The 27,348-nt window shown below is 37.9% G+C and overlaps 1 protein-coding gene across 1 annotated transcript; it reads right to left on the bottom strand.

Moving 5' to 3' along the window:
* Positions 1-242: 242 nt before the first annotated feature.
* LOC121528872 (glucagon receptor-like) lies at positions 243-27,348 on the bottom strand. The gene is made up of 14 exons (XM_041816511.1): positions 27,314-27,348; positions 12,810-12,891; positions 12,596-12,698; positions 12,302-12,412; positions 10,870-10,991; positions 5,889-5,995; positions 3,768-3,924; positions 3,489-3,648; positions 3,134-3,194; positions 2,982-3,051; positions 2,807-2,898; positions 2,485-2,623; positions 2,285-2,326; positions 243-374 (listed from the first exon to the last, which is right to left on the bottom strand). Exons 1-14 carry the CDS (start codon positions 27,319-27,321, stop codon positions 303-305), a joined length of 1,326 nt encoding a protein of 441 aa, XP_041672445.1. The 5' UTR covers positions 27,322-27,348; the 3' UTR covers positions 243-302.

Genomic DNA, 27,348 nt, shown 5'->3' with positions numbered 1-27,348 from the left:
TGTGGGAGTAACTCCACCGGGTCCTGAAGATGAATGACAAATGACACCTGCATCGCCACAGCAGGTTGTCCAGGGTCATTCTGATCCCCACACAGTTGCGTGCTGTCTCTGTGTGCCACTGACGGACAGTGCAACAGAGATTCATCAGGCTGTGGGGATGCTGACTGAACTTGATGCCCAAAAATCAGTGAACTGTCAGGTGAACCGTTTGGCATTGCCCTCATCGTCAAGGCAGATGACCTGTTGGGCTCTGGAACTGTGGCAATGGATACAGTGTCCACTCGAGAATCAAGCACGGCTAGTCACTGTCCACAGCAGATGATCGCAGCCTCTATTCTCCAACTACGTAACTTTCGCTTCAGCTCTGTCCTTACCTGGACCCAGAATGAAGGTGAGCAGCTTCAGGTTAATGTGTAGTTTTGCATGTATAAACATTTCTTTTGAATTCAAATTTTATGCTTAAAATTTAAGGAAACTAAAGTCTTTTGCTATGATTTTGAGATCTGATCACTGGAAAAAATGCACATAAAAAACCCAAACTTAATCAGAGGTATATCTGTCTAAAAGCTTCCTTAGAACAGTGTTGTGATAATAACCAGGTTTTATAACCTGAACAATAACCACTGTTATCAGTGAAATAAAAATGAATATCATTCATTTATGGTGTTGTAAAATATAGCCTTTTTCAAGTTGTAAACCCTTTTTCTTAAAACAGAATGGTATTTTTTAAGGTAATGTTAACAATATGGATGGGCAAGTTAAAATCAAGCATTTGGAAAGTAATGTCAGATATAAGAGTGCCAGAAAATAAAGTAGAGGAAACTGAGACAACTTCAGAAGAAAAATAATTAGATAATCGCAAAGAGACACAGCAAAGGGGCAAAAATGGGTTAAAAGTGGCAAAAAAGTGGCAGAATGGGTTAAAAGTGGCAAGAGTTGATTGAAAGTGAGAAAAGAAAGTGGTATATCGTTTTTAAAATGACAACAGACTTGCACAAATTCGTTGAAAGTGGCAGACATAAAAAGGGACAAAAAGTAGAAGAAGTACGTCAAAAGCAGCAAGAAGTGGCAAAAAAAAATTATTAAAATTGGCAAAAACGCGTTGAAAGTGGCAAAAAGGTGGCAAAAGATGGATTTAAGAATAGGTTAGCAGTGGAAAAAAGAGGAGAAAATTGGTTAAAAAAAGGCAGTGGAGTTACAAATAATAGTTAAAAGTAACAAAAAAGTGAGTAAAGTATATTAGAAGCAACAGAAAATTCTAGAAATGAGTTAAAAGTAGCAAAAATGTGGTGATGGAGGTTTTAAGAAGCAAAAAAATGAAAAAAAAAAAGTTAACAGTGGCAAAAAAAAGTCAAAAAGGTATTTAAAGGGGCTAAAAGTGGCAGAATGGGTTAAAGTGGCAAAGATGGGTTGAAAGATGCAAAAAAGGTGGCAATGATGAGGTTTCAGTAGCAATGGAATGGAAAACATAAGTTAACAGTGGCAAAAAGAGTGTCGAAAATGGATTAAAAGAGGTGAAAAGTGGCAGAATGGGTTTAAAGTTGCAAGAATGGGTTGAAAGGGGCAAAACTGTGGCAAAGATGAAGTTTCAGTTGCATCAGTTGCAACAGAATGGCAAAAATAGGTTAACAGTGGGGGGGGGGGGGGGTCAAAAAAGGGTGAAAAGGGCCAAATGAATTGAAAGGTGCAATAAGGTGGTGACGATGGCCAAAAAAATGGCAAAACAGGTGAACAGTGGAAAAAAAAAGCATTGAAAATTGGTTTAAAGTGGGAAAAAGTGGCAAAAAAGTATTAAAAATGGCAATAGAGTTGGAAAAATGTATTACCAGTGGCAAAAAAATGATTAAAAGAGGCAAAAAAGATAACAATTCTATGGGTAGACCTGCTGAGCAATGCTAATAATATCCCATTATAGGCATTAAGGTTTTAAGTAATGTAAGACTAATTTTGCAATTTCTTTCTCATGAAAACTTAAAAGGCAGAGAAGATTTGGCACATTTTTCATGGGTGCAACCCACATACTCAGCTCTGCTGCTCATCCCACAAATGCATGTTCCTTACAAATGTGGCACCATTTAAAAGGGTAATAAACAGGCTTTCCAACGGTATAAAATTTATTGCCAAGAAGCATTGTCACAACAAAGAAATAATGTACCAAACACAAATTTCATTACTTTTTGTTTTATGTTTAGATTTATAATATCACATGCACTGTGATGGGTTTGGCTGGTATTATCATTGCAGGCTAAAAAAAGAGAGAGAAAGAATGGCAAGAACTACAAACCTCTTTATTAGCATAGCAGTAGAGCACAGCCACCAGAAAGCCCTGCAGGGAGGGTAAAAGTAAAGAAAATTGCTGTCTAGTTAAAGCACCGAAATTTGTTTTCAAGCCACGCAGTACATGTCCAGACGGTTAGATTATCTCACAAATGTCACAGTTATTCTACATAAATACTGAGGGGTTTCTGACCCAGTTGAACCTACCTGAAATGAATTGAGGAACAACGTAAAGAAGACTTTAATGTAGCGTAGAACTCCTGTTGTCTGCTCATCTGTGGCAAAGATGAATATGATCTCATGAATCCCAAACAGAGGGATGAGGGTAAGGGTTGCCTTGGCAAGCCTGACAGAACAAGTCAAAACAGCATTCATTAACATTTATCTTGCTGGCTATACTTTCCTTCTTCCTCCTACCTAAATCCATTAGTGTTTCTGTGAGAGAGCCAGGGCTTTGGCCTTGGCTGAGGAAGAAGAGGAGGAAGAAATGATCAAATTAACTATAAAATACTTAATTTAGGAAACTTGCCGGAGCTTGTAATCAGGATATCCACTCTGGTTGCTGGCTCTTAATTTGGAGAGAATCACCTTCAGGATCTTCATGAAAATCAGAAAGTTGATCTGTTGAAGAGGAAGTTAAAATATTAACTGTGTGTCCCATTCAGTCCTATTTCAGTGTAACTCTTTGCATGACTCATCCTTACAAGTGAAGCAAAAAGGATAGGGAAACGAATGATCCACCAGTAGTTCATATTCTCATTGAGAGCCCAACACCTGTGGGAACAAGGCACACATTATCTCAAATTTCACATCTAGATCAACAAAATTAAGGTGGATGCATTTTAAACACACTTACTCTTTGTTTTCTTTCAATATTTTCATCACTACCCATGGCACCACAAACACAGCAGGAGTCCCTTTGACAGTGACAGTACAGATTGCAATAATCAGTGCAGTTAGTGCTTTAAAAAACAAGTTTCTCAAGTGGACAACACATGGAATTGCATTGTTTCCATGGCAATCATGTATGACAGTTTGCATGTTCTGCTTTTAGCAAAGCTTGACAGGACATGAGATAATTCAGAAGTGTACTGCTGAGGTGTGAGTGAGAAGTTTTCTCTGTCAGCATATCTGTTCAGTCAATAAGCCTTCTTATTTACCTTCTATTTTCATATGCTGTGAGGTGCTAAATACGCCACTGCCTAACTTACCCCAGCCAAGACAGATGTAAGGTAGATACTTGTTGTTGTCGATAAACACTGAGGCAATAAGCACAGAGTATAAATAAATTGCCTCTCCAAAGAACCAGTAGTGATTGGCCAAGACACAGTACTGCATCATTGCCTGTGCTATCCTGCATCCAATAGCAGCCTAGGAAAAGTCATAAAATGATACATGGCAGAAAATCTTAAAGTTCATGTTTTTGCTTTTTAAAATGACACATACAAATAACTCAACCATCAGTGAATGAGCACATCTTTTAGACTTGCCTGATGACTGAGCATCTCCTTCACATCCATTGGTTTCATGATTTCTCGCCCCCAGTGGTGTTCCAGCATTGTGTCCTTAACAATGACTGAAACAGCTCTCAGTATGAAGGAGAGGAAAAGGTTGGCATGGATGTAATTCCTGGTGCAGTGGAGTTTCCTGAAAGGGTACATCAAACAAAAAAATATAATGTGCACTATACATGACTCAATATGTCATAATAGTTTTCATAACATGTTCAGTAAAGGTTAGTTTTCACATCAACTGCAGTAATAATTTTCATTCAACAGGTAATGTACTTAATGTTTCATATTATGTGCATAATAGTTTGCATCCCATGAGCAATATACATTTTTTTTAAATTAATGTGCAAAAATTGTTGTCATGGGTTTTGTAACAGACATGTTTTTCACATGGTGTGCAATAGGCATGACTTTTCACAGCATGTGCAACTCTAGTTTTGAATCATGCAAGCAATGTGACTTTACATGTTATGTGCATTATTAGTTTTTATAACATAAGCAATACACAAGTTTTCATACCATGCACAGCAATAGCTTCATATCAAGAAAAAAAATCATAACTTTTTAGCGTGTAAAAACAATTTAGATGTATTATTCAATATGGGTGGCTTGTAAGATCATATTCCATAATATATGACTTTCTATATCATGTGCAATAGACATGGCTTTTAATAGTATGTGCAACATGTGTTTCATGTGCAATGGACATGACTTTTCAAACATTAATACAATAATATAGTATAGCCTGGGTTATACGCCTGCTGTTTATGTTTAAATAACATTTCACATGATATCACATTCCCATGACATGTAATTTCATGATCAGTTATAAATGACTTTTTATAACATTTGCAAAAGTAGCTTTTTCATCATGTTTGATATGCATAACTTTAACCCCTTAATGCCTGTTGTCGCATATTTGATACATACTTTTATGATACCTCTACTTAATCAATATGCTCAATAAATTACTCAAAAAAAATTCTGAATACAATCTGAAAAATGATTAAAAAAAATGCCCTCAAGTGGATTACCAGTTACCAAAAACACCTAATATATGAAATGAAATACTAAAAATATATTTGTTAAATTTTATGGAAATTTGGATTTTTTAAAATTTCAGTAGACAGTTAAATGAACATTTCAGTTCCAAAAAAATTAGAATTTTCTGGCTATTATTTTTGTTTTCAGGCTTTAAGGTGTTAAGTTCACATGCAAAAGTCATTTTCATATTCAGTTCAATATGCATGACTTGTTATTTTTATTCAGTAATAAACTACTTCTCATATTATGTCTAACAATAATCACATCATGTGCAACATTTATATGTACAGTAATAAATTCATTCCTTATTATGGCCAATTATTAATTTCTTTGTATGTCATCTGTAACACTACATAGCTTTTCATACTGTGTGCAATTACACATGACTTCTGATATTATTTGCAATATTACATAGCATCCCATATCATGTGCAATAAAACATGAACTCTTGATATCATGTGTAGCATTTTTTTCAATATCAGGCTCCATTATCTTCATTTTTCAACTATCATGTCACATTCAATGCACTACACTATATTTCATGTCACTTGCAATGTTACTTTTCAGTATTCAATTATACTGTGTTCTTAAAGATGTGCATTATTAGTTTTTATATTAGGGGCATGTGCAATATTACCAATCCTTCCCTACTGCATTATCTACATGCACAATAAAAGTTGGATTATTATCACACACTATTACAACTAATATTATGTGTTAGCTTATATTCATTATATTAAGTGCAATGAAGTTTGTTTCTACTTCTAAATATCATTGCCAATACTGTTTTAATGATGAATTGGTTTTAGTAATTATTTTCAGGGTTTATAAAGTTCTATCTTACCTTATATTGTCTTTTCCTGTCTTATAAATAGGTAACTTATCTTAATGCATTATGTATTTTGCTGGTGATCTGGCAACTACAAATACAACATTGACTTAAATGATACAATCCCCACATGTCTGCAGCATCTGATTTGTTTAAAGAATGCATGCAGTATTGAGTAGAAATTCACAGTACCATAGCAAGCATAGCTTACCAGCAAGAAAGCTCACCTAAAGCTCAGCAGAATGATGAGAGCTGTGACAAGTGTGAAGAGGGACAGGGAGTAGCCAACAGTGTAAAACATCCTGAAGCCAACCATCAGTTGTTTGACCCACAGCTGTGAAAACAAATGTACAACAGGCATTTTTCAGATTATGCTTTTTTATATTCCTCCTGGAAAAATCAGGAGCTTTTAGTACATTTCACAAAACAGAAGAGGTGTGATCATAAAACTGTCACATGGAACATTTTGTCAAGTGAGCTGAAAGTCATATCATTACATACGGACTTGTATCAAAACTATAAAGTACAATACATTTAAGTAAGCTTCAAAGTGAAATATTTGGTGTGCATAGCTAAGGACTGATATTATGACTGTCCTACTATCTATTTTCACTGGAGAAATATTACACTGCCTTGTCTCCTTTGTTGCAGTAACATTTGTTTTGTTGGTTCTGATGGAAGTGATCAGTGAATCATGCTGCAGTGCAGCTGAGAACAAAAATCCATCAACAGATCTGTTTGTCTTATCTCAAAATCATCTCCAGACACCGACGGCCACGCTCAGACTCTGACGCCGAGGCCATCATCAATGAGACATACTCATTGTCCCTCAAACCATATCAACAACAACAAGCTTTCCCCGGCTATCTTGTGCACTTTTTTGAGTTTAATTGAAACAGTTTTTGTTGTGGCATGCTGTCTGCATTTTGTTCTCCTTTATGCTGCTATCTGATGCATTTTATGTGCAACACATTACTAAAGAAAAGCTGTCTCAATTATACAAACGATCTTCAATATTCTTGTGTATACCCATTTGCCGTTCTCTTCAGTTGAAGTGCATCCAGCTCTTAGACCTAGTTAACAAGACAAGATAATCCTTGTATTGTGAGGGCAGTGAAATCTCACTTTAGCTCATTATTCCTGTAACTGTGCCATAGTTGACCACCTGCCAGGATCAAGACAGCAGCTACCTAATTTGTGCAAATTTTCCCATTTGTGTCTTTCAGTACCTGTCACCTCTGGGAATATTATGACATTATTACAAGTAATCACTTGATGATACTTCTCCTCACACATGCTGACAGTGGCTTACAGTGAGAGAAAAATAGCATAAAATCATAAAAGTGAGGAAAAAATTGTGCAGGAGCAAGTGTTTAGGGATGTCATAACATGGATGGATGCATTGAAACTAGTTTATTTACTCGGGATAATTTAGGTTATCATGTTAGTGTAAAACATACAAGTGAGCTCTAAGTAGAAACACATTAACAAAGTTTTATTTAGATTCAAAACACGATGACTGTGTTCCAGCCACTGTTGGGCATATCCATGTACTTTCTGGCAGACTGAATAAGATTGTCCTCCAGGATTTTCCTATAATTCGCCGTATTCATCTTACCCTCTGCTTTACAAGCTTTCCAGGACTTGCTGCCAAGAAACATCCACACAGCATGATGCTGCCACCACTGTACTTCACAGTGGAGATGGTGTGTTTGTGGTGATGTGCAGTGTTTGTGTATGCCACACATAACATTTTGTCTGATCCCTAAAAAGCACCATTTTGGCCTCATCAGACCAAAGAACTTCTCCCACTTGACCATGGAGTCCCTCACATTCCTTTTGGTGAACTCTAGTCCAGATTTAATGAGTTTTCTTCAACAGTGGCGTTCTCTTTGCCACTCCCATAAAGCTTTGACCGGTAAAGAAGCCAGGCAACAGAGTTTCTCTGCTGAAGCTTGTAACTCCTTCAGAGTAGTCATAGGTGTCTTGGTGGCCTCTCTCACTAGTCTCCTTCTTGCACAGTATCTCAGTTTGTGACGAGGGCCTGATATTGGCAGATTTTTACACACATGAATTTGATCTACACATGTAAATTTGCATGAATACAGGAGGATGTTCAGTGCCTTGTAATTTTTTTGTATCCATCCCCTGTCTTAGGCTTTTGAATAACCTTGTCTTTGAGTTGCTTGGAGTGTGACTTTGTCTTCAAGGTGTAATGGTAGCCATGTATACTGATTAACCAGTGACTGGATGTTCCTGACACAGGTGTCTTTGTACAATGACTTGAGACACATTCACTGCACTCGGTGATCCCAGTTTCACTAATTGTGAAACTACTAGCACAAATTGACTGGACCTCTGTTGAATTTGGTCAGTCACTTTAGAGGAGGTGAATATTAGGCAGTCACTTATTTTTCTATCTAATTGACACTGCTTTGTAGAAATCTGTTTTCACTTTAACATTGAAAATGTTTTTTGTAGTTTTTCTTTCAAAGCCAAATTATATTAAGGAAAGATTGATTTATAAAATCAATAAAAAGGCAAACATCTAAGGGGACTAAAAAGCACCTTTCTAGGTTAGATTTTATACACTGTTCTCTATTCTGAAGATAAGACTTAACCAATCAACTGTGGGTTTAGAAAAATGACGACAATAACATACACAACTTTGACCATGCATGTTCGGATGCATGATAGCGGCCACATGTCCTATGCGCATTGGCTGTACATGTTCTAAAAAAATAATGCACCATGGATACGAGATGCAGTTTATGTATGGTAGGCAGACAGAGGCAGAGGAGGTGTGACAGTCAACACAGCAGCAACAGCACAGAGACAGCAACTGACAACTCAAGTCCACTATTCTCCACATTTGTACAATGTGTTATTGTCACCACACAAAGACAAACAAGTCTGTCAAACCAGCTGGGATGGATAAGTTCTGCTTTAAAAGTCAGTGTTTACATCTGTAAAAATAATGAAAAGAAGACCTGTGTTTCAGTTCAGTCAGTGAGAGGGGAATTACACACACCACTCAGGTGCAAAGCTTTAAAAAATGATAACAAAATAAAATGTGACGCCTGCACACCAACTCCATGCCACAAACGGTTTAATAGACATTTCAGTCCCACGTTGCAAAGGTGTTATTTCTATGTTTTGAAGATGAAGCTATCATTGTTTTTAAGAAGGCAGAACTCAAACGGCCAAGCGGCAGGTTGAAAATTAGTCCCTAGAGATAGGGTAACTGGCTGTCGAGCTGACAGACACTGTTTACTGACAATCCAGTAAAAGGGACTCAGAGTAATTGACTCTGTATAATTAAATTTCATCCATTATTTATTATCATCATTTTATGCTTTAGTTGTTTGCTTTAAAGAACTACTCAAACAAATGAATGAATTCCTTATCGTTCATTGGAACCACATTTTATTTAAGCTTTGAATCTCATTAAGGTTTCTCTCATTTACAAGGAAACAATTCAAGCAAACCAACTTTATTGTGTGATAATTATGAATTATGATTAATATTCACACTAAAGAAGAATTAATTAAAAATTTAATTAGCAACCAGCAAATATGCAGGAGAGAGGGATCATGTACATTCATTAGCAGCAATATCAAATGAGGGATTAGTGGGTGAAAAAAATAAATAAATAATGGGGGGAAAAAAACATGAAAATCTAGTTTCTCTCTCTTAACTGACATGCCAGATTTTACATATCCAATGCATGGGATATTGTATATATATATATCTGGCTAATCGTCCTTTGAAGGTGTTCGGGGAGGGCAGAACCTTTCAAAAAATTCTCAGAACATGATTAGACCAGCGGACTACTACATCCCATGTTTAAAAAGAAGTTCCAACCACTCCATTTTTTTTCAGAGATTATTTTTGGGCTTTGCTGCCTGTATTGTGATAGGACAGCTGAAGAGAGACAGGAAACATGGGGAGAGAGAATGGGGGAATCCATGACCGGTAATTGATCCTGCAACCACTGCGATGAGGCCTACAGGGCCCCTGGTCTATCCACTGAGCTAAACTGGCACTCTGGCGGTTCAGATCTATTTCATAAAAATGATGCTGTTTGTACCTCGAATGGAACAAAACAAAACTGAACAAAGAGAAAAAACAAAATAAATACATCTCATTTTACTTCATTTTCCCATGACATTTGGTTGAAATTTGGTAAATTTTTTGAGGAATTTCTTACCTTAAGAAAACAAGCTGCATTATCAAAAAAAAAGGTGATAAATAAGTAAAAATCTTGAGACAATTTCTCTCATGTACTTATGATAGGGAAACTAAAAAATAGATGTATTATTTACTCTATATAAACTTTCGGCTTCTGCACAAAGACTTTTGCCATTTTTTTATTGGAATATATTCATGACTCACTGGAAAGAGCTTCTTGACCCACTATTGGGCCCCAACCCACCAGTTGAGAACCACTGGATTAGATAAATGATCTGTCTATTACATCCATTAAGGGCGAATCAGAGCAAAAAGGCATAGTGACATAGTGGGCATGCACAGCTCCAGCAAGTATACTACCTAACATGAGCTAAACAGGTAAGAGCAGTTGTTGTGTACTGATATTGGAGCCAGCGGGTGAATAAAACTCATTTTGAAGCTTGTCAGGAGAAGAACAAACTTCTCTTCTTTAAATAAAGAAATGCTATCAAGTTCTAATCAAAACTGCTGCTAATTACCGTTGTTTACCGGCTTGCAGTGATACTAAACTAGACCTGTAATTACCACAATTCCATGCCAAGGCTAAAGAGTAGAAACATACTTTTTTTTTGTCTTGGAAAGATTTCAGAGTAGTTCTCTTCACTTCTTCAACAAAGGAATGGTGTCCAGCTCATTAACTTTGCGAGGTTACTGGATCACCACAACACAAAAAATGCACAAAAAGCTACAATTGGGGATGTATTGGTGATAGCTTCCTCTTCAAAACATATAAATAACCCCCTTGCTTTTCCACCTCCTCTGCCAGTAATAAATAAAGCTAATGTGCATTTAATGAGCATTTTAATTCATCTGACTACTTTTGAGTTTGTTGTGAATATTAACATAATGACCTTTATCTGAAATAAAGACATAAGTACTTTAGTGAATGCTAAACAAAAGCAACCGTCTAAATGAACAGCAACAAACATGAGAAACAAGGTGCCATGCATGGTTGTGGAGATATTTTGGGAGCCCTACCTCCTGAGACGTGACCTCGTGTTCCTCCTCACACTGGGTCATGTCCCTCCATATCTGCCCGGTGTGGTCTCTCTCCCAATGGCCATCAGGTCCACACCGACGTTGAACCACACCCTGGGAGACTGGAAAAGAAACAGAGAGAGCTTCAGTCATTGAGGACTTGTTCTTTATTAGGGTCACAGGAGGGAGACATATGAAGAAAAAGGTTACAAGCATCTGAGACTGGCACTCCTGAATTCTATATATTTAAAAAGGAATAGTTTGACCTTTTGGAGAATGTGTCCTGGGCAGAGTTACATCGTCTACCGCTTTCTTGTCTGTAGAGTTGTGTCTTAACTTGACACAAAGACTGAAAAACATGCAGCTGATACGCTTTAGTAACACAGATTAATCAGATACCATATAGAGAGACTGGGACTTGTCTCTGCTGTGCTTTGGAGAGGCTTTCACTGTTTCAAGTGTGTTATACAGAACATTTAAATTTTAGAGGAGTTGAAGGCCTCCATTTCCACTTTAGCCTTATTGATTGAGATACTTTGGGTTGTGTGATAATTAAGATCAAGACCAAGTCTTTTCATACCTCTAGGAGTGGGTTAGTGAGCTACACTACTAAGTAAACTATGCTAACAAGCAGCTACTTATTAGTGAGAATATTAAAAGTTTACAGAGATTAAAGGATAAGGGTTATAATTTAACCCACATAAATGCATTACTTCATTTTACAACCATGGAGGTTGCTGATTGGTTAGCAACATTTGGAAATAGAAGGAAGCAACAGGTCATCTATAGAGTTACATGCAACAGTCACTTCGTTTACATGTACAGTAAAGTTGAGCAGCACTTACAGCTTGATTCGGTGATTTAACCGGATTGCTGTCTTTGTCCCTGTATACATATACAGAAGGTGAATCAGCGATGGGAGCACTTCTGCCTCCACCATTGTTAAGGTTGCCACTGTCCAGTATTAACCAGGACATCCTGTATTTTAAGCCAAATTTATGTGAGTGATGCTCCTGGTTCAACACCTGCTCATGTGTATTTTAAATCGTAATACTATGTGTGGACCAAAGCACGGGGGGAGGTATCAAGGAGCAGAACACAGAAAAACACATAAAGCATCTTTTCTGGGATTGCAAAATGAGCTCTGATCTGTAAGATGGTCTTGTCAAAACTCCATATCTTATGACAGCTGTTTTGTTTTATGGAAGAAGGTAGCCTGGTACAGGAGAAACAGTTCAAAAGCACTTATAATGGAAAGGCAGGAAGAAGGAAATGACTGAGAAAGCACTTAGCAATGGATGGAAACTATCTCAAAAATCACTGTACAATGTCCTACATCAAAAATATAGTCAAATGGATGCTAAAAACCATACAAAGTACATATCGGCATCCAGGTCTATCAGAGATGGATGATGTTAAAGTAGGTACTTACCTTTGTTATACCAGGGCAGGTAGAAAGGGCATGAGATGTTTACCACATTGCCGGCTGGAGTATCTGGCCAGCAGGCGTATCTGTCAAATGTCCTGTTACAGAATAAGCCCCCTAGAAAGACAAGCAAGACACTGAAGAAATATCTGCCCTGCAACTACAGGGGAAAGAACATGATTTAACTATGTAATGATAGACTGAGTGAGAAATTTTCTTTTTATTATTCTTTTTATTTCCACTTAAATCTATATTTTGTAGATGTAGAATGACTAAACATAGAAATTCATCTCTTCTTGCCTTGGATGAGCGGCTCATTTTCTATCATTCTGAAGCACTCCTCTTTATAATGGACCCACTTCCGATAGGTTTCCTCCAGCACTTTACCACTGGCCACCTCAAACTGAAAGTACCAAAAAAACATACCTTCACTTCAATGCCAAAAAAGATTTCTTCTAAAGGTTGGCAAAGCTTTCTATTCAAATAAACAAAAAAGATCATGAATAGAACCAACCGTTGGCAGTTTGAAGATCAGCAGGCAGATCATAACCATTTTGTTTGCTTTCACCACCTCCATCACTGCAGACTTGCTCCTCCTGAAGGATAAGAGAGAAAAAGGAACAGTAGAATAGAAGAGAAGGTCAGAAATTCTCAGACATCTTACTGTATGTTTATTTGCCCTTCATTTAATCTGCTTTAGCCATGAAACTGCAAAAGTGTCAGAAAATATCAAATGGTTGTAAGACCTTTGACAGGTAAAGCTTTTAAAGGACATTTTATCCTTCATATCCATCATATCCAAGACTTTCTTACTCAAATTGGTTTCTGCTACCCAGCAATTTGAAAAGATGTTTACCCTATCAACAAGTCTGAACTTGTTTGCCATTATCCATTTGTTCCCTTTCATGTGGTTTTACCTAAAACTAAAAACCTGAAGGTTTTAAATCCTGTAGGTTGTGCTTTTGATGATCTTCTGACTGCACATCTGAAAGACACTGAAAGCTATTGTGAGGAAGGTTTGGTTTGTGGACAAAGCTGCACCTCTCTTCTCTTCACTTAGCATGTCAACATTTCAGCTTGTTTTTATTCTGGCTTGTCATCGTTCAAAAAAACACAAAAAAAAAAAAAAACACTCTTGCAGACCTCTACTGTGAGACACCACCTCTGTCAGGATGGAACTGTATGTTTAAACTTTCAAAATAAAATCAGATAAAACATCCAATATGGGTTAGGACACCAAAACTTAAAAGTCAAAAACCTGACATGCAAAACCTAATTACAAAACATTTAATACAGCAAACTGAACTGTATGCTTATAGGAAAAACCTTGACCTCTTGAAAACCTTGAAAACAATCGAATGCAGCTAAAGCAGGGTACACACATAAAGATAATCGAGCTGTTTCCCCCCTTCCCGACCAAGGATGGCAAACGCCCGACTACCTCATGTCTTGTAAGATTATCCTATAAGATTATCCTGTGGTCTGAGGTGTGTCAAAAGTGAATTTGTCCGATAATCGGCGCCGAAAACGGTCGGGGCTGACAATCATAAGTATTAAACTTGTTCAATATTTATGACCAAAAATCTTTGTGTGTAGGGAAAGCCGACAACTCCCGAGTCATGACTCCATGAATTGTGATGTGGAACGGAATGTAGCCAATCAAGAAGCGAGCTGACTGAGGAACAAGGAAGCAGGCGTAAATAAAAACAAGCATGGCTGACCTGCTGAAGCATCATAAAGTTCTTTTTTTTTTTTAGTTTGGGATTTTTCCATTAAAAATAGTCCCAAGAACACCATCATTCCCTCTTCTTGTATGTCCTCTTCCATGTTGCGTGTTATGTTCTCCGGTTGTTGCTATGTTTCTTCTTCCTTTTTTTTTTTAGATCAAGTGTGATCATGCAAGATTTCTGGCTTGGAGGACGAGATTCTAGATCGGTGGTGGGACAGAATCATGATGTGTGTGGTGTGCTGTGTTCAGATTATCAGAGCACACCACACACAGTACGATCAAAACTGTTCAATGCCTGATTTTTTATCTTCATGTGTGGGGTCTCTGACAGATAAAAAAATCTCTTAAGATTTAGAAAATCCTTATGTGTGTACCTGCTTAAGGTAGCTAAGGCTAAAGCTAACAAGCTCTCTTAGCTTTGTAAGCTAAGCAGGTGAAGTAGCTGAAGACTGTACCCCTTACAGTTTTGAAAATCTCATAAACCCACTTTTATTCACATAAAACTAGCTATGTAGCTAAGGTAGCTAAATCTAAATCTAATGGAGCTAGATTAATGTATGCTACAATCACTAAAGCTTACTTAGCTCTGTTAGCTACAGAGCTATGTTACATATTTACTGTAGCTTTGTTATCTTTAGTTAGTTTGCAAAAGCTCTTTTTTCTACAGCTAACATAGCTACATTGGTATAATTATTAATGTTAAGTATGTGGCTAGCGCAGCTACATTAGCTTTAGCTGACAAAGCTAAACCAAGCCACTGTTCATGTAACTATTTGTAAAATATATCTAAAATCTAATCCCTGGTTAGACTGACCTTTATATAGCTTAGTCTGTAATGTTTGAAATGTGGTTATTTAATGAATGTAACTGCCAGACTTTGTTTATGAAAAAAGTTGTTTTTAAAAAGAGATTGACTTCTTATCAAGAAATATGTTGTTCCGGCAGATTATGTCACTTACGGCCTTATAAAGGCCCTTCATAGCCGCCCTTCCAACCCCAAGTTGGTTATCAAATTCAGAAAATGTAAGAAGAATAAACACGTGGTATTTTAGGGTGTTTTTAAATCCCCAGTTTTTAAAGCATCCCCCAAACTCTCGACATCATTGAACATGAAGGCATATCCTAAATGATTCTTCAAGATTCAATTAAGGTTGAATGAACAAATAAACAAACTTTTTTCTTCTTTTGCAGAAATTCATCTCCAAATTCAATAATAGTGGGCCAGAATCATGGGAGGTGAAACTAATCCTCCTTTCTAATGAGTAAAATATTGCTGCTAACAGCATGTAAGCATACTGAGTGACTTTGTCCTGGACTAACCCTGTGTACCAATTCTACATGAGGATAAAGAGTCTGTACTCAGGGGTCTGAATCTTAAACATGGGAAGTGTTCTGGTTTCTGTTCAAGTACATTTGTATACCAGTAATTACATGGAGTAGTCGGCTGATTGGTGAGTCACTGCTCTGCCCTTGATCTCTGTGTACCAGACAGTTACAGCGGAGAGCTACCTTTATTTCAAATGATGACTCCCAGCCTTTGTCCCTTAGGACAGAGGTTTTTAGTCTCAGAGGGTAGAACAAAGCACTGTTAAAGTAGCTTTATTTATTTGATATTTATTTATTTATTTAGGTCCTAAACTTGCCTTTACCCTGACTTCATTCAAGGTGAAATCCAGTTTAACTATCACTAATTGCCAAGCAAGGGATTCACAGGCAGACACACTCAAAAAAGGTTCAAGTCCGTTTAATCCAAGCAAGGTTCGATACCAAGGAGGTCAATAACACAGGCAAAGGTATCAAAATCGGCAAGCAAAAACTCGAGGAATCTAATAACAAAACTGGGTCAAAGACACGGGGAATCTATCAGAAAAATAAGGCTCGAAAGTATGCACACTAGGAAACAAGACGATCTCATACAGAGGGTAGGGAGTGAATGAACTAAATAAGGAGGAAGACAATCAGCTGGGGATCACCAGGTGAGCCACTCAGACAATCAACACAGGTGAGACACATGAGGATGATATGGACGCGGAGAAACAGGTAGGGATGGGCAGGAAGGAGTGATTCAACCCGGGGATGTGACATTAAGGTTACTTATTGTGATTTTCAAATTGATTTGAAGAGAATGCCCTCATAAGACTCAGTCAGTCAAAATGCACATTCCTGTCAAATATGCTCACACTTTTTTCATATAAAACAGATAAAAAGAAAGCTATTCAAAGTTTCCCACAGATTTTTGACAACAAATATTCAGCATAACTTCAACTTTTTAAAGTTATTGTGTCGAGAAACCCAACATCTAACCTACTACTTCGACCTCAAAGTTAAACTATCAAACTAAATTAAAAAAAACAAGCTGATAAGCCTTTCAACCTTTCACAACTGTGTATTGAAAGCGTTCTATTCTATCTGCACAGGAGGATTCCAATTTTAAATAACACTCAAGTTTTTCATTTTACTCATTGCAGAACTTAGGTGAGCACTAAAAACTTCAATATCAACACATATTTTCCTTACTAGGTTAACATTGGTGTCTTTTACATGTATTTTGTACAAAGAAACACACTAGATATCTACATTTTGAAAAAAAAAAAAGGAAAACTATTAACATATTCAAATGTAGGCTGCCATTTTTGCACAGTGCACCCTGGGTAGTGATGCCATACAGCTGCATTGTTCTTATTCCTCTATCTTTGGGATTGTCCACCCCTGATCTAAATTACAGTAACTCTTTCTTGTTGTTCTCTTCACTTAAAGTGCACACAGTTTAAAGTTAAAAAGGTATTTATGATGACACTCCATAGGACAAAGAACAATAGAGTCATATGAAATCACTTCCCAGAGTGCATTGTACAAAAATTGTAACCAACCGCTGAATCTGTTTTTAAATTGTTTCCTTAAAAAGTAGAAATCTATCATGTTTCATGTAAACAAGCATATCAGACACTAATATTCAGGCCCCGAGTGGCTAAGAACCGGGAGAATGCCAGGTGGGCCAGGCTGGTTTAAGGGCTGGTGGGGCCAGTGTGCAGTGGCAGTAAACCGTCTGCACTCACTAGAATGAACATGGGCTGTGGAAAGGAGATCTCTTTGTTCAAGTTACATTTCCCCCAACTCTCTCCATTCTCTCTCTATGCCTCTGTGCTTGGTCGGGCAGGGTGAGCCGTCTGTGTCCGTCTCACTGAAAACACTATTGTGACATTGGTTCTTTGTCAATGGTTAATCTCTCCAACCCATGACAGCTAAGGTGATAATATAGAAAAAGAAAGATGAATAATAACCAGAGAAAAGTTGGTAAAAAGGTTTTAAATCTAGAGAACCAGGTGAATTCCAGGTGGGCTGGGCTGGTTTTATGTCTGGGATGGTGAATGTTCAGTGGTATTAAACAGGCTCCACTCAATAGGATGGACACAGGCAGGAGCGCTCATTGTTCCAGTTGTGTTTCCTCCACAAAACTCTCTCTCTCTCTCTCTCTGCACTTGGTCAGGTGGGGAGGGCCATCCACGTCCTTCTGACTGGAAACATTATTGTTACGTTGGCTCCTTGTCAATGGTTAATCTCTCCAACCCAGGACAGCCAAGGCGATCATAATAGTAATAATAATAGTTGTGAATCTAGAGAACCAGGAGAATTCCAGACTTTGAAGTTTAAGCTACCAAATGTGAAAATGTATTTTGTTATGACAAGATCAAAGCTTGATTTAAATGCACCAGGTGGAGATGACGCAAGTAAGCTAGCAGTACCAGATATGCAACACATAGCACAACAAAATCATTTCTAAATTTAAAAAAATCAATGAACTGTATAAACCAAGGTTGTGCCTTTATAACAACTTCAGAGTATACATCACAGATGAACTCTGTGATACAAGAACTAGGTGTAAAACATCACCTCAGCAGCAGCTAGAGCCCCTAAACCAGTTTGCTGCTGACTGAGTGAGGAAAAGCCATCATCACTGACAAACACAGCCATAAGAGAGGGCAGGTAGGATTTAGTCAATGTTTATGTTACACAGAATTGCACGCCAACATGTCAGTAGTGTAGACTTCAGGTTTCTGTCTGTTAAGGGGAAAGGTTCCAGAATACTGGAGGATAAACACCTGAACTTTCTCCTCTTAAAGCTCCTCTCTGACAGAGGATCAGCACGTCAGCGCTGTGTGTGTTCATATGGAACAAATAAATGTTAGAGTCTCCGCATTGGTGTTGTTAAGAAAACACTACTTAAACATTTGAAATGTCTTTATTATATAATAAAGACCTTATTATATAATAAATGTGCTGCTTATTGATAATTAATATAAAAGACAATATGAGCTCTGAAGCTTTAGATATTGTGTATCAAGGCAGTGAGCACCAGACAGTTAGACAAGAGTCTTTAACAGATAAACTTAGGAGTCCAGGAGATTTTCACTGAATAAAGTAAAAATTCAGCTTCATTTTACACATATAAAGACCTTACACATCTGTCTTAGTGATACTGGAAATGTTCATGAAACCTTCTGCAGTTTTTATTTTATTTTAGAATAAACAATTCATTAACAGTAAGTGTTTTATTGCTAGTATAAACTTAATATCCATTAAAGAAATATATCTGACAAATAAAAACATTTAATCTCGGGTCTCAGTGACTGTCTCTATCAGTGAAGTATGACACATGTGTCTGTAGTATTTCATATGTACACAGAGAAAGGCTTTATTAAGAGGAGAGCTTATATCAGGGGTGTCAAACTCAATCATAGCAGGGGCTGGATTCTGGATTCAGGTCTAACCTGACGGCCTAACAGGGTCACCTTTTTAACCATAAACTGTCAACCTCATTTCACCAGTAATAACATATGAAAAAAAAAAAAAGAAATAGCACAGATTTTAAATTTTGAAATCAAAAAGTTAAAAGATACGTTTAAAGGCTCATAATCTGAGAAAAATAAATCAATTAGTTCAAAAAGGTCAAAAAATAAAATTGAAATAGAAAAATAATGTTTTTAAAGGCAAATATATTAGAAAGAAAATCAAAGTTATGCGTTCAAAAGGTCAAAATATCAAACCAAATTTGTAATCATGAAATTAAAAGTCAAAATATGATTCCCATCTTTAAATTGTGAGTTTAAAGGTCAAACTATGAGATTATGAAGTCAAAGTTAGGAGTTGAAAATATTACATAAAATACAAATAATTAGTTAAAAAGGTCAAAACATGACTTAAAATGTTAAATTATGAATCTAACAGCTCAAAATATTATATAAGAAGTGAAATTTATGAGTTGAAATGCTCAAAGTACAAAATAAAAAGTCAAAATCCTAAGTTTGAGTCCTAATTGTGAGATGCAAAATTGAATATATGAAATTAAAACACAAATCAATTACTTTTCCCACATTCCTTGCTTTTTATCTAATTGTTTTTACTCCTTCCCTTTTCAGATTTTATGACTCAACAGATATCTTAAATCATCAAGGAGAGGTTGACATTTTTATACTTGAGGAAATCTGCAGACCTCATACTGATGGGCCAGTCATAGCAGAAATATCACATGATCTTGCGGGACGGATTTAACTGTTTCCCGGGCCGGTTTTTGCCCCTGGGTTTTGAGTTTCACACCCCTGGCTTATATTGATCATATTACACCAGTGGAAACACTGAGTGGCTAGTATTTATTAGCCATAGCGGATGGTGTGAAAAATCAAGCCCCAGTCATATGTAAGCATATGCATGTGAACGCTGTGGCCATACACCAATGATGATCCCACCTGTGCTGATGATGATTATACAGTACATGCTTTAAATTCCTCAGATATAACTATGCAGTGGTCTAAGCAGATTGAATATCAGAAGCAGATCATAGAATGCTCATTACAACTGTGGGATACTTGAGACTTGACTTGGACTTGCAAAAAATGACTTGTGTGCATCTCTGGCCCCTGGTAACTGTTGTTAATGACTTTCATGTAAATAAGTTGAATTGAAAACATTGTAATATGCATTAATTCATTTTTACTTTTAAACACACTCTGTACTGGGGATGCAATACCCTTTTTAAAGACCAAGTTCAAGAACTTACATTTGAGAACTCACAATGCAAGTATGAACAAAGAACATGAGCTATTCAAATTATTTTGAATGTTCACTGATCTTCCTCAAATGTTCTTTGCCCCTCATTTTGCTAACTGGATAATTTGCAGTCTGCTCTACTTTTGTCGTCCTAGTTTATGTTACAGTTATGTTAAAGTGAGACGCCAACGTCATGCTGTAAAATGACATCAAGTTCAGTATGTTTTCAAAGTATGAGAACTTGGTTTAAGTGCATTCCTGCCGTAAACTCTGTTGAGGATGTAGCACTGAATGCAATCAGTAGGCTTTATTTTTCATGGATACAGCACTAGATGTATTTAGACTTGCTATCACCCACCCATTACCCACAATTCCCACCTTAGGTAGGGAGTTAGATACATGGCAGAAATATTCAGGTACTGACACTGATTGCTGGCTGAGCATGTAATTGTTTGCAGTTCTGTACCTTCATGTGGCCTGATGGCTTTAGTGTCATTATGCAGAAATAAACCTGAACACTTCACTGTTCAACTTTAGATGCCCACTGGACCGTTTTTATTTTATTCTCACTGCCAGAGGTTTCCAACTGTAGGAAAATTAGACAATTAAATATTATTACAATTTAACAAAAGAAACAAACATATAGTTGTAGTCAGAATCTGTGGCTTTTTAAGCTCAAATACAGGTAATAATTCAAAGATATCCATTGCAGAGGAGGCCAATCAAACATGTAGTCAAGCTCACACCAGCCAGGCTTACAAGCAGAGAGCTCCTGTCTGACGAGGACTCCAATCAGGAGCCTTCTTGCTCTGAGGCGTTAACCACCAAGCCACGACACAGCATGAACCAAAAGCTCGTTTCAGATAACTTTCTTTTTTTTTTGATTATTATTATTTTTAAAAGATTTATTTTTGGGCATATTTGTGCCTTTATTTGACAGATGAGGACAGTGGAAAGAGTCAGAAACAGGGACAAGAACGGGGGAGAGACATGCGATAAAGGGCCTCAGGCCAGCTTCAAACCCATGCCGTCTGCGTACATGGGGGGTGCCTTAACCACTAGGCCAACTCCGCCCCGTTTCAGCTAACTTTTAAACAAGGATTTCACCTGTTATTAATTATCTGGAGCCCGTTTCCAAACTGTTCCGTTTTCAGCCACCAAAACGTTATTCTCAAGTAAACAGACAGCCAAAACGCAACAAAAGTTTTGTGTTAAACAGGGCCTAAAGCATGGGTCTCAAACTCCCGGCCCGCGGGCCTATTGTGGCCTGTGTGAAGATATTTTTTGGCCTCCCACTTGACATCAAAGTGTAGTGTTAGTGTGGCCTGCACATTTTACGCACGCACACTCCAGCCTCAGTTACAAAATCCAACCAGTTTCTGCTGCCAATTAACAACACTGCAGCTTTAAAGCAACAAAAGGCTCAATTCATATTATATCCACAATATGAGTAAGCATTTAGAGATAAGAACAAGAATTCAAAATAGGTGCCTTAATTCCCAAGTGCATTTAATTAACACACTGCAGCCGAAAAACTCGCTCTTTTGTTGTCTTCATAATAAAACAATCTTCCGATTGTTATGGTTGAGGACAAAGGCATCAATGGTTTCTGCTTGGTCCAGGGCTCGGATTTGTCTGAGTTTATTGACAGCAGTACCAGGCTGCTGTTCCTCAACTCATTCTTTAAACGACGCAGACATGAGGACCTGCACTCACACCTCACTGATGTGACAGGAAGGGTCAGAGATACGGATAGGAGTTTAAATAAGTCTATAAAGGCATCCAGAGGTTTTTGCCTTGATAAACCAAACTTCTTCCCCTAGTGGGATTAAAACAGCTGCACTCAGGATGACAAATGTTTTCCATGCGTAATTGTCCCTTAGCCACCAACGCAGACATCGTATCTCGCTTTGGTGAGTGACACAGTACAATCTCCAGACTGATTTAATCCCTCATTATTACAATCTGTAATGCCAAAGTAATACCAACAGGTCCAGGTCTTGTCAAATGGGAAAAATTCCTCTTATAACGATAAAAACAATACTTTGTAACTGAACATTTAATCCTAATCTGGACATAGGCTGTCCTATGACATGAGAGGTTGGCATGTTTAGCCATGATGCAGCGCTAAAATGCATCCAAAATGCACGGAGTTGCCCAAGTTCATCATGCTTGCAGGGATGCCAGAGGGATTCAGATAGAGTGGACATGCAGAACAACAACTGTAGGGCTCATACATGTGTTTAAAGTCAAGTTTTCACTCACTGGGTGAGGATTTGCAGCTCGATAAACAGTAATAGTGTGACAGTGCGATGAATCTCCACAGGATCCTGTCTCTCTCACTCTCTCTCTTTCTCTGTTGCTCTCTCGATCTCTCTCTCCCTCTCCCTCTCTCTTTCCCTCTCATTCTCCTCTCTGGACTCTGTGCACTGATCCCAGGTCAGGTGAAACAGGGTTCAGATCAGGTTTTGTGAACAGGTTGCTGTTTTAAAGCCAAGAACAGTCATGCCGAAAGTATATTGATTGAATGAATATTCCAGTCTTGTAAATTCATCATCAGTGGATTTAAAAAAACATAAAAAAAAAAAAAAAATCTGTAACAATTGTCATATGTTACAAAGGCAGCATATTTATACCTGACCTGTTCAGATTACTTGCAAGTAAATTCTCTTTCTAAAGTAGCTAATCAACCCTTTAGTGTGCAAACATGCAGTACTCATTGAATGGTATCTACATCTAATATTGGATCATTTCTCTTTATAAACATTACAGCAGCCTATACATCAGTCACTGGTCATATTTATACTGCTAAAAAATTGTGCGGTCCACAGGACATGTCTTTTGAGCAAATCCGGCCCCCTACACTAAATGAGTTTGAGACACCCGATCTAAACACCTGCAGGCAGGGTTGCCTTTTCGCACAGGGGCAGGTAGGTTTGGATGCCCCTCCCCCCATATAGACTCAGGTGTAAAACTGGCAGATGTCTATATGGCTGTTACTTCTGATTGGACAAGACATTCCTGCAGTGTAGAACATCACTGACAGTTCATACCCAGCCAAGTGGAACTGTAGCTGTGTAGGTTAAGCACAAATAAGTAACTGTTATTTCAAAGTAACATCATGCACAAAGTTATGCTGTTGTACAGATTGTCAGCAGGCTGTGATTATCTTTAGCAGTCAGCCTGCTCAGCCTATCACTGACACACAGTCATGCTTGTATTTAGTACATCACAACGGGGAGTGTAAAACGGCTTAATTCTTAATTTACCTGTCTGAGGTAGTCAGTGTAGTACTTGGATGAATTTTAAAAGGAACTGTGTTGACAGTTATTTTTAGCTGGCCTTAAGTGGGGCTAAGTCACTCTCCACAGAGAGAGAGTGCATCCCCGTAGCAAAGAAAGCTCAGAGGGCCGCATGGTTCTCCTATTGGGGGGTCTTACCTGAGGCTCCATGCAGCCTCCTGCTGCTGAACATCAACAGGCTGCCAAAGCACTGATTAGATTTTTGTCTCCTGGTTGTTGGCATTTGACAAGCTTTGCCTTTGGCATCTTAAGAAATGAGACTCCAGTGAGTTAGGTATCTTATCAGTGCAGGATCAGCCATCATGTGGAGCTTTCTCCAGCTCTGTCTAGGAGAAAATACTCATCTTGGAAAAAAGGAGGACTTTACACATGCTTCCTGCACAACTGTCAATTCTCAACCTTTAAATGTCACTAACAGAGCCAGCTAAAGGCATACGCTTCATAAGCCACTCCTTAGGGCCCCATCAGAACCAGGGGCCTTCAACAGCAACAGAATGAAAGTTCACAGGCAGTAGGCTATACTTGTAGTCTGTATTAAGATCAGCCAGGTTGGAAATGAGGGGGCACAAAAGGCTCAGAGAGCATTAGAAGAGATAGAGGTATGATCACAGGTGAGCCATGTATTTTTCTGAAATGATCAGAGGTGTCAAAAGTATTCACATCCATTACTCAGGTAGAAGTGTAGATACTAGGGTTTAAAAAGACTTCTGTGGAAGCTGAAGTATTAACTCAAGCTTTTTACTCAAGTAAAAGTGTAAAAGTACTGGTTTCAAAACTACTTAAGGTATAAAAATGAAAGTAATGCCATTAAGGGCAAAAGCTTAGGCCGCGCCACAGGGGCCTATAGTGCACTACCCCACCTCCCCAAAAACACATTTTTCTAAAGGCCATAATGACTATAATGTTATATTAAAATGTTAATGTTGAAAAATTTGGGATGCACCTGTTTCAGCCGTATTTATGCCCATTGAAAATGAACGCATTTTAGTACAATGCAAATACATTCAAGAACCATATACAGTATGTGTACTACCAACCTCCTCGCTGGTGCTTGGCTGGGACATTTCGCTCGAGTTCTCTTGAGTTGTTGCCACAAACATCTTCATACCAGGCTACATACGTCTGCTATTTCCTTGCTGGAGTGTTACATTTGTGTCATGTGCGCAGGTGCAATGGATCGCGTACAAACCAATAGGGTGTCAGAATGGTATTATGTTTTTACTTCTCATCCAACAACAATCAAATTCACTTTATCTGGATGGCACGATTTATCTGGATAGGTTTTAGGGTTTTTTTGAACGATGACAAGCCGGAATGAAAATAAGCTGAAATGAAATAAGAATAATGAGGCTATCCAAAAAATGTAAAAGGAGTAGAAAGTACAGATAATTGCATGAAAACATAAGGAGTAGGAGCAAAAAGTTGGCTGAAAAATAATCACTCCAGTAAAGGATAGATACCCAAAATTTCTACTTAAGTAAGGTAACGAAGTATTTGTACTTTGTTACTTGACACCTCTGGAAATGATCCATCATCCAGTTCTTTCCAGATTCACAAAAGTCCCAGCTAATTTTAAAGTAGCATGTGCTACTCAGTAGGCCAAGCTAGTGATGTTTAGTGATGTGCATCTGCTGACAGTGAAGACAGTTCATGCACACTGGCCAAATAAATTAGTACAGTATAACTCATGAAAATAATAACTGTTCTGTACCACTATGCCTTTAGCCTTAGACATCTTGCCCACTGGTCACTTCTGCCAGAGTGGGCACTACCCTGGCTATTCAATACCTCCCTCATTTACACCTTAACCCCAATATTTTTGATTTCCATCCAGGGAGTTAAAAACCACCCAGTTATCATACATTTGCAACAATTTTGGAAAAAAGTGTCTGCAGCCTCTAAGTCGCACCCTTTATTTCCCTCAGTGTGGTTATGGCTCAATCCAAAGCTCTGAAGGAGCAATATGATCTGATCTTTACATTACCAGTCAGTTCCAGACCCTCCATGGACTCTCTCACAACCTGATGTTCTCAGAGAAATCCTTGGTGTTTTTGGTGAAGTCCTCAAAATATTACTCTGCTTTACTGGACAGTCTAGGTGAGCAGACAAGGTGCCTCAAGCAGACAAGGGAGGCTGACTAATAGGTCATGTATGGACTGCCATTATGCAAAACACACACAAAAAAATCCCCTTGTGAGGTTAGGACCAGATTAATACAGTTCAAAATGTTAATTAGTTTATTGGAACCTTGCAAAACTGCATAAGGAAGGGTTAAGGGAGGACCTGGTTTGCTGAAGCCATAACGAGACCACAGGCACCCTGACTCATCTGTTAAGGCTCAGAGTTGGTGGACAACAATCCATGAAAATATCAAATCAGCAGAAGGTCAGGATATCCCATTTACAACTAGCCTTTATATTTCAGGGAACTCTACCCACTTAAAGGGCTCCCTGATGTCCCCTGCTGGGTCAAAAACCTCTAATTAGAGATTTTTGCCTTCACTTTGATCTACCCAGTTAAGTGTAGTGGCAGTTTATGAAGAGTGAACATACAGGATGTTGTTTATTCTACACTAAATTGGGAAAACATATCAGTTACAGGAACAAGACTTAAAATTAGGTTAAAACAGATGTTTCAGACAACACAGACACACCTGCTCTATTCTTAATACCTGCAGACCCTGAGATGAAGATACAGAACCTAAGAGGATAATAACTGCAACAAATCGATTAAGAGACAATGTGACTTTATATGCTGAATTTGCCTGCTTCCCTTAGAAAGCCTGCTTGGCTTTCTCAGGGATTTTTTTTTGCAAACTCATAGCAGACTTTCATGCAGGTGGACTTCAGTCAAGGAGTAGAAACATCTCAGCAAAGATCCTGAGAAACAGGAGGCACCTGAGCTACATTTCAAGTGTTTATGGAAAGGCTCTAAATTCTTCTGTTATTGTGATATTTCAGTTTTTAACTTGGGATTTTTTTTTTTTTTTTGCAAATTTCTAGAATTCTGTTTTCACTTTGTCATGAAGGTGTACTGAGTATAGATGACTGAAAGTGTTTTTTTTTTTCAACATCAGCATCAGGTTGCAACATAACAATAATGAAAGAAGCACATTCTGAATACACTGTGAGTAAATAGGCAAATCAGCGGAAGCCTTTGCAGAACTCTGATGTAAACACGCGCACACATGTTCGAGGTTTATTTTTAGGTCAGTTTGGACCACTCTGGTATCACTGGCCTAATTGCAGCACCATGCAGAGCCAAGTGAGACTCTACAGGAACACATTTCAGACTGTCTCCCAAAAACTGTCTGTATGTGCTACACATGGTAGCACTGTAAGGTTTAAGGGCTACATCAAAGAATTGATGCTATTAAAAGATCTTTTAAAACCCAATGGCATACATGAAAGCATCATGACTTCTAGTAAGAGAGAATACACTCTTCATCTGAGTGAAAAATTGCTGGCTGAGTACACCAGCTGCATGAAAAAAAAAAACAGAAAACAACTTGTGTTTACTGATGCTGACTTGTAGTTAAACAGGCTCTCCCACCAATTTGAAAAGGCTACAAAGAAAACTGCTGTGTGCATTGCATCCTTCATATTCTGCACTAAGTATAATCTGCATGTGCCTTTTCACAGATGAGATTGTTACTTTGCAAATCGATCTTGTACGAATAGGCTCCCAATTGAACTCCAAACCAGGGTCATTTCAGAGAGAAAAACTATTACAACAGAGTCAGAATCAATGATAAAATACGTGTATGGATATCCTGAAAACACCTATAATTAGTCAAATCTTCAGCGCGAGCGTCCTGACGTTTCCTTCAAACGCGTAATGCATTTTGGATAACACCTTCGTCTGGGACATCCTCTGCGTAAAAACGTTAAAATTGGATAACACTGCACATAAAAACATGCACAGAGTAAAAATATTACTCACAGGTACATAGCCTCCTTTGACAGAAGAAAGCTGCT

This window comes from Cheilinus undulatus, linkage group 20 (assembly GCF_018320785.1).
Source record: "Cheilinus undulatus linkage group 20, ASM1832078v1, whole genome shotgun sequence".
Lineage (NCBI taxonomy): Eukaryota > Metazoa > Chordata > Actinopteri > Labriformes > Labridae > Cheilinus > Cheilinus undulatus.
Note: the sequence above shows the minus strand (reverse complement) of the source record. Positions and strands in the feature narration are given on the sequence as shown.